Source organism: Cydia fagiglandana, chromosome 3, assembly GCF_963556715.1.
Source record: "Cydia fagiglandana chromosome 3, ilCydFagi1.1, whole genome shotgun sequence".
NCBI lineage: Eukaryota > Metazoa > Arthropoda > Insecta > Lepidoptera > Tortricidae > Cydia > Cydia fagiglandana.
In genome coordinates, this window is record NC_085934.1 from 7,403,333 (window position 1) to 7,414,018 (window position 10,686).

A 10,686-nucleotide genomic window follows, 5' to 3' on the forward strand; every position below is an offset into this window, starting at 1 on the left:
ATGTACTCATTGCCCATAATATATTTGGAACAGTAGGTACCTATAGAGTAGTTAGTCACTTGTATATACGGTTCAAGTTTTTCAAGGACTGACCCTTGTTATAATCTTATAATGTTACGCATATAGGTAAAATATTAATAAAAATATTTTTGAAACTAGATTAATGAGGAATTAATACCCAGCAAGCTGGAAATCATTTTAATACCTATTTGTTATCATTAAAAAAAAAACAATAACACGCAAGTAAATTAAACTTATGCTAACACAAAACACCACTTAAAACTAAATAACTAGATTAATTGTATTAATAAGAATATTGAGATATATAGGTGTATTGTTAGTATCTAACAATACACGGTTAATATAACAAACGATATGGACAACAAATATACTCCTCGTCGTTATTAACCTATCCCTCCAAATTGAAACTTCGTATTTCCATACAAATCCCGCTTTGTATTCGCCAAAAACACCTGTCAAACCAAATTACGTCAACCGATCCGCATTAAAATCATCCCGATCTTCGGTGACAAAGCGATCGCGCCCGACTGGGCTAAACCAACACTCACAATGTTGTAATGTACTTTAAAGCCTGATTGTTACCTCGACCCCGGAACCAGTGTTGCCAACTTGGCATAAATGATGCCATATCTGGCATATTTTCACTCGCTTTGGCACCAAAATTTTCCATTTAGCATCTGCCATATTTTTTTAGCATAATTTAGTCTAAGCCAAGTTTGCACCAACTTGGCAGCAACAATATGTAGTTCATATTTTCATATGAATTTTGACTTTTGTGGACGGATGGACGTCAACGGACTATATAAAGTTGTTCAATTGGTAAAGTTGGTTGATCTACATCTTGTCAGTAGAAAAAGGCGGTAAATTTGAAAAAAGTGTGTGTTTTACGTGTCTAATTTCAAGTGATATTTTAGCATTTTTTAGCGTAGATGTTTCAAAAATCTTTGGCATAATTTTGGCATAATCAAGACATTCGTCTAGCATTTTTTCAAAATCCGAGTTGGCAACACTGCCCGGAACCTTACCCCCTTATTAGCGGTAGTACTATTGTTTACAATGTTTTAAAGCCGTACTTGCAAAACAATAACACGATGGGTTGTTTGTTATCAAAATTAGCTGTCTGAGGTAAATGCTGCGCTTTAAATATTATGAGTTCAGATTAGACGTGTGCGCCGATTAAAAAATGATCGGCGGCGGCGTTTGCCAAAAAATCGGCGGCGGCGGCGTGTTTTCGGCGTGAAATCGGCGTGACCTTGACTTTCAGGTTTCTTAAGAAATGTCATTAATTTGTTGTTTTTCTTGAAAATTTGATCAATGCGGGTTGCTGGTCAGTCAAACTACGTATAGTTTGAATATGCTGTGAGTAAAATAGGGTTTGTAAATGAATATAGGATAGGTACGAGTATAATCACTTGATTTCCCTAGTAATTGGCTTGCATTAAGAGGTTATCTGGTCCCAATGACCTTCGATCCGATCTGTAAGTCTCCGTATTCTCAAGCTTTCCATGGCTTATCCTATTAAAAAATGACGTACTTTATTTAACAAAACAGAACTCCACAATACTCCACATAGCCTTGACATTTGCTAGACATAGTGGACTCCTATGGCTTCTTTTTAATGGTTTTTTTGTCGTACAAGCACCAGGCTCACTGAGACGTATCTTCTTTCTCATGTTCTCATTGCTGAGGCTCTCGACCACATGTAATTTGTCTCCATTTCGTGCGGTCATAAGCCGTATGGACTGCACAGTGCAGACTGCCGCAAGCCGACCTCTTCATTTCATAACGTTCGACCATCTCACACATGCTTTAACTCGAGCACGTTTGTCATTCATTCGGCTTAAACTCATGTGTTTCTCCACATCATGCGTTGGATAATATGTCCGAAGAATCTTAGGGCTAACCCATGGCATGTTGGGAAGAGATGAGTGGCGATTTAGAGCTCTTTGAGAATGGAGGGGTTTGTTCTTGTAGCTGTCCAAGGTATAAGCAGCACTAGCTGCAGTCTTCGTTCGTTCGTTAACAGTTGACGGTGAATGCTTAGGATAACTCAATTACTTTAATTGGCGTGTCAAATAGTTTCTGCAACTGGCTATTCAGTTTCATTCAATTAATAATTGACGTATTCGCTATGTGCACGACTGGTGCTGCCCTCATTTTGGCGGAATTTCTACGTTAATTCTTATGGAGTAAAATTAGTTCAAGCGGCTGCCGCTAGTACTAATTGCGGACATTCCATAAGATTACCTGTGTTTGTGACGATTAGCGCCACCGACTTCGCACGTTCCCAATATTTGACAACAGTGACATAAATAAAACAAAAAAAATCATATTGTAATCTAAAAACGAGCTTGAAATAGCTAATTAATAACACTCAAGGTCACGCCGATTTCACGCCGATCATTTATCGGCGGCGGCGGCGTGGTCAAAAAGCCCGGCGGCGGCGGCGCGCCGGCGCGGCGCACACGTCTAGTTCAGATTAAAATTTAAACATATTTATCATTTGCGCCATTAAATTATATCACACAAATAGTCTGTCTAAAACTTTACAAGGTTTTAATTCCATATTTATACAAGGTCAGAATCATGATGTTTTCCTTCACCGAAAAGCAACTGGTAAATCATTTGATATTTACCAGTTACTTTACGGTGAAGGAAAATAATGTGAGGAAACCGGACTAATCCCAATAAGACCTAGTTTCCTCTGGGTTGGAAGGTCAGATGGCAGTTGCGTTCGTAAAAACTAGTGCCTATAGGTCAAATCATGGGATTAGTTGCCAAGCGAACCCCAGGCACCCATGAGCCGTGGCAAAATGCCGGGATAACGCAAGGAAGAAGAAGACAAGGTCAGAATCAGAAGTAAATTTATAACTTCATGAAACACAAACTTTATGCAATGTTGAAATGTTAAGTGCACTGCACTTCTTTGCCGATTCATACATATTTAGTATCACGTATCCATTTCTTTTGTACACATCTAATTAATCTTGTATTTAACTCAGTCAAACAAATATGATAGAAAACGGCTCAAGCCAAGATTCATGATATCAAACCGATAAGCACTTCCTTGTTTCAAGTTTCTGCTGTCAATTTAAAAGGCAGGCTCACGAGGGCGATGGAGACAGATTATCAAACTCTCTGTTAAGTAGGCGAGCGTACAATTTGGTAGGTCGTTATAATTTGCGAGGTTACTCTTAAGTCCACTAATAAGGATGATCACTCGAGGGAGGAATTAAGGAAGCATTTGTTTTGATGTTCGCGAACATTCCGCGGGTGTACAAAAGGAGAACACGGTTTATGCGAATTTTGATGTCATGATAATGAGGTACCTTAGCTACGCCTTATTAGGAGATTTAATCTTAACATACTTTACTCGGAGTATACTTTCTTTGATGTACCTAAATATAATTTTATCGAACTTTTTTACAATATTGTATGTATCGACAATACATTTAAAAATTATTCTAAACAATATATTTTCCAACTACTCTTATGTTTAAAATAATCGAACTTAATGGCAATTTCTTCCTTACTTTCACATCGTCCTAAGGATTTTTTTAAGCCCCAACAGTATTACTTATACCTAACATAATCAAGCGATATCACATAACTTTATAAGGATGTTTAATATTAAACATTTTCTTACCCAGTTATTTAACTTGTCTTTATGTATGTTAAACACATCATGTTATGTTACATGTATGTACACAGACACAAAAATTAAAAACATATCAATGATAACATCTATTTTATTAACCGAACCTATATTACTTTAAAAAGGTCTAAGGTAAAAGCGTGCCCACGTGTCTGTGTAAGTGAATTTACAGCCTAAATAACCTCAAAAGATATACGTAGAGCAATTTGTCGTAGCGATGAGCACCTGCCTCACACGGGATCTTCATACATAATAAATTTAATTGAATCTCAGACTCATCCGCGCCTCGTGCAGCTTTATTATATTTTCTAAATATCCATGTTGCGAACGGGTTAGGGGGTGGAGGGGCCCTCGTCTTACCAACTTGAGCCGGCGAAAGAGGGTTAAAAGGAGTTTTAGATGTACGAACGCTTTTGATCTTATTAATACCATAAAATAATGCTTTATAATCTTATTAAACACGAGGTTAGCGCTCGACGCGCCCTCCTCCGGGCTTAAGCGCTCGCGATTTCAATATAGCTATTCCAGTGACACAGTCAAGTGGCCCATTTAGATTATTTGACTTTCGACGAAAACGTTGCTTAAGAGGATAAGCGTTTGAATGACTCTCTTTGATAAAAATTAAAATAGCAGCTCATCGTGAATTGTGTTGCAATTTTTTTTAACTCTGTTCCAAACTATTCAAGTGCCAGGCAATTCAGTTACATGAAAATGTTTCCCAGTAAACTGGCTGGGTTTACCATGTGATAGACACTCTGAGGAAGTCAAGCAAAAATCAGCCAACAAGTTTGCTAAATATCTCGAGGTCGATACAAATGAGTCAAAGGTATCCCTAACTGGGCTAGATAATCAAACACTCCGAAGTTAGTCAGTAGCTAAACGCGAGATGAACTCGGCTCTACGATATTATGGTAATTTATAGCATGGCAATTTGTGCCACTTCGATTTCAACTTCCAACAAAGTTTTGGACGCTTAAGGAATATTTTACCCAAAGGGTTTTAAAACAGACGGGTCTATAGGGGATCAATTTTCACCTATAAATCTTCTAAGGCTTTATTTTCGAATTAATTTTCAAAAAGAAATTCGTTCTGGATAAAATTATAAGGTAATACAGATTCAACGAATAAAATCGCATGTTACACGTGAGTAGCGTAGATAAACTATGATATGCGATAAGAGTAAGCCTATTGTGTTATAACTTGTACTAGTACATCAAGAAATGTTGACTGTCAACCGAATTACGTATTAGTCGGATTAGTTATGACAGAGTTATCGCGGAGACGCCAGTTCTCGTAAATCTTACGAGTTGAAGACAATATCTGAAAGCAAATATCGTTGTACTATTTAAAAATATAAAACAAAGAGGCGGATTAACGTATCACTCGGGCTGCGCTAATGCCTTGCTTGACATGATTTACAATCTAAATGTGATACCTGCGTTAATTTAACATTTGATTTAGCATACAGATCATTTACTTATTACACAGAGCATAAGTATATACCTACTCGTAATACTACTATTATGGCTCCTCTACACGATGGGCCAGCGCCGGCCACTCCAAGGGACGCAGCCATGCGGTAGAATGAGATAGCAATATCACTTGCTCCCTCTAACGCATAAATGCGTCCCTTGGAGTAGCCAGCCGGCGCTGACCCATCGTGTAGACTAGAAGAGAACCGACGAAGCATAAATTGCGTTAGCGCTCCCATATTTTTCTCATTTCAGTAGGTACGTCCTGCACGGATACTATGGTCGTGTTCTACGTGACAGTGTGATAAACACTGTGTCCGTCTCTTTCAATCACGTCGTGTTATAAAGCGACACTTATTTTATCACGTGGATACAGCCATTCATAATAGGCTACGGTTAACAACCTATGTTACAAACATCAACAATAATAAAATTGAGTTCTGGGCTACATTTTTAAGAAATATAATTTAGTGATGAGGGCTGCTGCATAGTACTTTGGAAGTATTAGAGCACCGACGATGTGTGATGTGTGATGACCGTCATACTCAGATCATAAGAATCTCATGATACAGAGTCTAATAGTTTAATGATTTGGCGCTAGCAGCGCGCGAGTCGCCCGCGGCTGACAAGTCGCTTGACGACGTAATCACCAGCATTGTTCTATGTAATCTCGCGATACCGGCAAATCTCACTTGCATAACTGTCGAGCTGTGTAAACTCCGCGACGGTATAATCTGGCAAGTTCTTCATGATTGACTACTTGCGATTAAAACCTGTCTAAATAAATGCTCGCGTTATCTTTAAATAAATAGTTGTGAAATATAAATGTGGAGTAGAATGGAATTATTTTCAGGGGGCACTGAAACTCGTTCGTAACACTTGCATATTACATCACTGAAACAGAAATGTAATATATTATGAAGTCTGAAGCTTATGTGGTTTTAAAATAAAAAAAAACCTTAAAGTAGGTAAACCATTTTTAAATTCGTTCCTATTCGTTCGTATTTCTTTTTCAGTCACGTTGACATAGATTAAACTACTTGTCTTGTTAAGATATATATGTAGTACTATTTTGTAAGCATTTAGCGGCATTCTCGATGTGTTGTCGGATCGAGTTACAGTCGAAATGTTTTAGTAGAAGCACTTAGTCCGCGGCGTGTCGGCACCTCGTTGAAGGCGCAGTGGGTGGATACTAATTGCCAAGACGCCCTTTGCTCATTGTTTTAGAGCAGGCCATGATTGAAGTTTCGGCGGCGGCCGCGGAGTGATGCCTCTAACCACAGCGCAAACAGCGATGCGCCGGCCACTTGGTGCGCATGACATACACATTAACAGCCGACCTAATATTTTCATAATCTAATGGCGATGTTCTGTGAAACAATACTCCGTGTTTGCACGAACAATTATCTGTATCTGCTACTGTTTAGACTGACCTCTTTAGAATCCTCTTAAATTGTTTGCCGAACGTCGTTTCTGTTTGCCGTTCTCGAGACATGCTGATTGAATGAGAGTTTAATTTCGGTGTCTTTTGTTGCAGGTGACGTTAGCTCAAATATGTAGGGGCCAAGACAAGCCGCCCGGGCCTCACAACTTCCATGAGCCATCGGAAGAGATGCGTAGAAAGTTTGAATCCTGGTGGAGTGCCCAGGTGTCTCCACGCCCGCCACCATTCAGCCCTCGACGGTATCCTTCTCCGGGGCCTAAAAATCGCTCACCCACACTCGCGATGCCTGATCACTTGCATCCAGCACTACAAACCGTTCAAAGCCAATATCCAACACAGAAAACTCGAATGCGAACAAGTTTTGACCCAGAATTAGAGTTACCCAAGCTGCAACGCTGGTTTTCAGAGAACCAACACCCTACTAGACAGCAAATACAACAGTATGTCCGGGAACTTAATAACTTGGAGTCGAGACGTGGCAGAAAACCTCTTGACGTTAACAATGTCGTTTACTGGTTCAAAAACGCGAGAGCAGCACAAAAACGTGCTGAATTGCGTAACATCGGTGGTATTGGTTGCCATCTCAACGGCTTTAGTAGTAGAAGCCACAGTCCGAGTAACGGTTCTTTGATGGCTGGAGGCGATGGGTACCCACATGATCATAACTCTATGAAGAGTCCATTGCAACTATCAGGGAGTCCTGGCCGATACCCCATGTCAGTCATGTCTGAGGACAACTTATCCAATGCTGGATCTGATTTGGACGATGAAGGTGGTGACGTGAATCCTGATGACCGACCAGAAAGCCCAGAAGCGCCACTTTCCCTGATTACTACAAAAAAGAATAATGGCACCGAAGAGCATGATAAAAAGTCACCAAAACCTCCGGATATAATTAAGGTAAATAGGTACATTATAAGTCAAGAACTATTTAAATATTTTTTATCGAATGGTATATCTAACGTACGTTTTTATTGTTACAGGTGCACGACATTAAACAAGAACCAAGAGACCTAAGTAAACCTGACCAAGAACACTCACCGCACCGTTCACCGGCAAAGAACAGCGATAGTTCGCATAATAACAACAACAATGATGAAGAAAACGGGGTGGTTGACGACCACGACAACGCTTCCGATGACGACGTTGTCCAGGAGCGTCATTACCGGCCTTCCTCCCCACACCTCGACCGCTTACCCTTTCCCATGGTGCCGAACCACCCTATGTTTGGACATGGAATCATGTACATGAGTCAATACATGACGGGGTTTCCAGGTGTTGGTGGGGTTCCCGGTGAAGGCGCTAGCGGTCTGAATCTCGCCCTTGCCGGCGCTTCAGATGAGCGGCGAAAACGCAACCGCACATTCATAGACCCAGTCTCCGAGGTACCAGTCCTTGAGCAGTGGTTCTCAATGAACACTCATCCTTCGCACAATCTCATATTGAAGTACACGGAAGAGTTGAACAGAATGCCATACAGGCAGAAGTTTCCGAGGCTGGAATCGAAGAACGTGCAATTTTGGTTTAAGAATCGCCGGGCGAAGTGTAAGAGACTGAAGATGTCTCTATACGAGCCTTCTTCGCCTTCGCACTATACACATCCAGGGCATCCTCACGCCCTTGCTGAACGTAAAATGGTCTGAACATTGCGCATATTAACTTAAAGCAGCAAAGTATCTTAGTGTTGTGATTCCACCTAACAAGTTACAATTACGTAGAAGGTAGACGAGAGAAGTGATTCCATTAAAAATTGAATGACGCTGTATCAGAAAGACTGAGTTCAATTGAATTGTCTATGGTGTCGAGTGCCATGTTAGTATTTAATGGTAGCTACGTCAGGTGGCCGTTTTATAACAGCATGCAATCTGTAAAACAAAGACTTTCTTTCTAACAAATATAGGTCAAAGAGAGTAGGTACCATGTGGTTTATAGGTTACTGACGTTTATAATTATTAATTAGGCACCCAGGTAATCCGTGCTGATGGTCAATGTACTCTGTTGAAACGCTAAAGAGTAGGCATAGGCACGTATAAAGTTAAATTACCTATTGATATAAACAACTTGCAATTCTAATAAGTTTCGTAGTGCTTGTACATAGCTAGTTGTACAAAACAAAAAGCGGCAATTAGTAAACGAATCTCAAATATAGTATGGTACTTAAATTGTTGTACCTACAGCAACTGTCAACCTAAAGGTATGTACAGCTTTTTTAATTAGTTTGTATCTCAATTCTATTTAATTTATAATTAAACTAAGTAAAATATCGAATATAGTTAATTAACAATGAATACTCTCATCATAACTCCGATTAAACCAAACTTTAGGTGTATTGTAGACGAAATTGTAAGAATGGTATTCAATGTTATTCTTATCATGTAAATTTATTGTAAAATAAATGGATGTGTCATTTAGATTAGATTACGTAGGTTTATTAAACTTATTGCACATAGTAGTTTTAACGAAACTAAAGTTTCGCTAATATCGACCTTGGTTGGTCGAGCAGATTTGATGTTCCTAGACTTAGTATGGTCGTAACAACATTCTTTAGCTTCTCTATCTTCACGCTAAGAAGCCAGTTTGTATTCATCATCACTACCTATATATTATCTTTCATATTGCAGAGAGGGCTACAATGATTCTAGAAAAATCTTGAACAGATTTTCTAGTCATATATTGAACAATGTCAGATGTCGCTCATATTAAATTGATCATTCATTTTCATGCTTCCTCAATCCAAAGATTGGTTATGTTTGTATTATGAATATGTAAGAAGAATATATGTAATTACCTACTTACAAAGAGTATCAAGTTTTTTGGTTACTTTCTGAAAGTCGTCGAAAATACATTTTGTTAATCTAGTTAAGTACTTACATACTTCCTCTTGTGTAAAAAAAAGTTTTCATTTTTTTTTCTTTTTTAGAACTTTAATTTTCGTCATCAGATATTATTTCCTCACATAATCTGTAAGTAAAACATACGTTCCAAGTATTAATTCTATCTTCGATAAATTCTTACTCTGTCCACAGACTATGCATGATTAATACACTACAGTATTTTACAAGCAGCAATAAGACGTTCCAAATACATAGTACTTTAACAATAAGTATTGAATCGCCAAATAGACTACAATAAACAATATTACAGTATTTACGCATTTATTGATGGAGGCTGTATTAAGAAATGTTTTTGACCTACACAATTATTGTTTTATAGTTTTTAGATAATTATGTATACTGCATTAATTGTAATATTTTACTGTGGTTATAAAGTAAACGTGAAAAAAGGGGAACTTACATGGGTATCTACCTACTTACCTACGGGACATAGGTAAGGATAATGTTCGGTTACTCTATAATCTTGTAAATCTCAAATTTTCTTGTTCCCTCGTATTTTTTTGTGACTAACCTAGGTACGATTTTCGACGTTACGTATCTCTTCGATTTAAAGAATATAAACTTGAAGGACTATATGGGGTGTATTATTTAGTCGACTGTCAAATTCGGCAATAAACAGTGTTATTCTAAATACGTCGTTGCTGACTGTCGGCAAAAGTAACTGCGGAGTAAACTCGGCCGTGATGTTACAATAAATGCAGTATGCAGTAACTACAACGCTACAGACGAAATGTTTTGTTATTTCCATGTTATATGCTTGTTTAGTGAAGCTGTGATGAACTCCCAAATATTGTAAATATTTTATTAATGTTTCTAAGGTTGATATTGTAAACTATGTCACTAGGCTCTCGCGGACTAAGTAGCATTTATTGTTTAGTTAACGAAGATATTGACTAAATGTTTATTCCACTCAATTTAAATATACGGAAAATCAATTGATTATAATTATTACAATATAAAGACGGTTTTTTTATTTTCACAACCCAATGGGTAATTAAAAATTAAAATCAGTCCGATAATGGCGGGTGACCCACCATAGAGCGTTTTCACGTCGTGTCATAGCTTTAGACCTGTTAAGGACATTAAATAAAAAAAATTAGTTTGGTAGTTTGAAATCTCCTCACCTCGTCATCCTGCTTAGGTTTTTTATATCGTTCAACTATCTAATTGTTATATCACAGCCAATTGTATAACATTGTG

General features: G+C 38.3%; 1 protein-coding gene across 1 annotated transcript in view; it reads left to right on the forward strand.

The window, feature by feature from the left end:
* LOC134679947 (homeobox protein dve-1) overlaps nucleotides 1–10,446 on the forward strand; it is a 106,320-nt gene extending 95,874 nt beyond the window's left edge. The window contains exons 5-6 of the mRNA XM_063538899.1: nucleotides 6,686–7,492; nucleotides 7,576–10,446. Of these exons, the coding sequence (XP_063394969.1) occupies nucleotides 6,686–7,492; nucleotides 7,576–8,235 (1,467 nt within the window). The 3' untranslated portion in view covers nucleotides 8,236–10,446. The remainder of the gene's footprint in view (nucleotides 1–6,685; nucleotides 7,493–7,575) is intronic.
* Nucleotides 10,447–10,686: the final 240 nt, after the last annotated feature.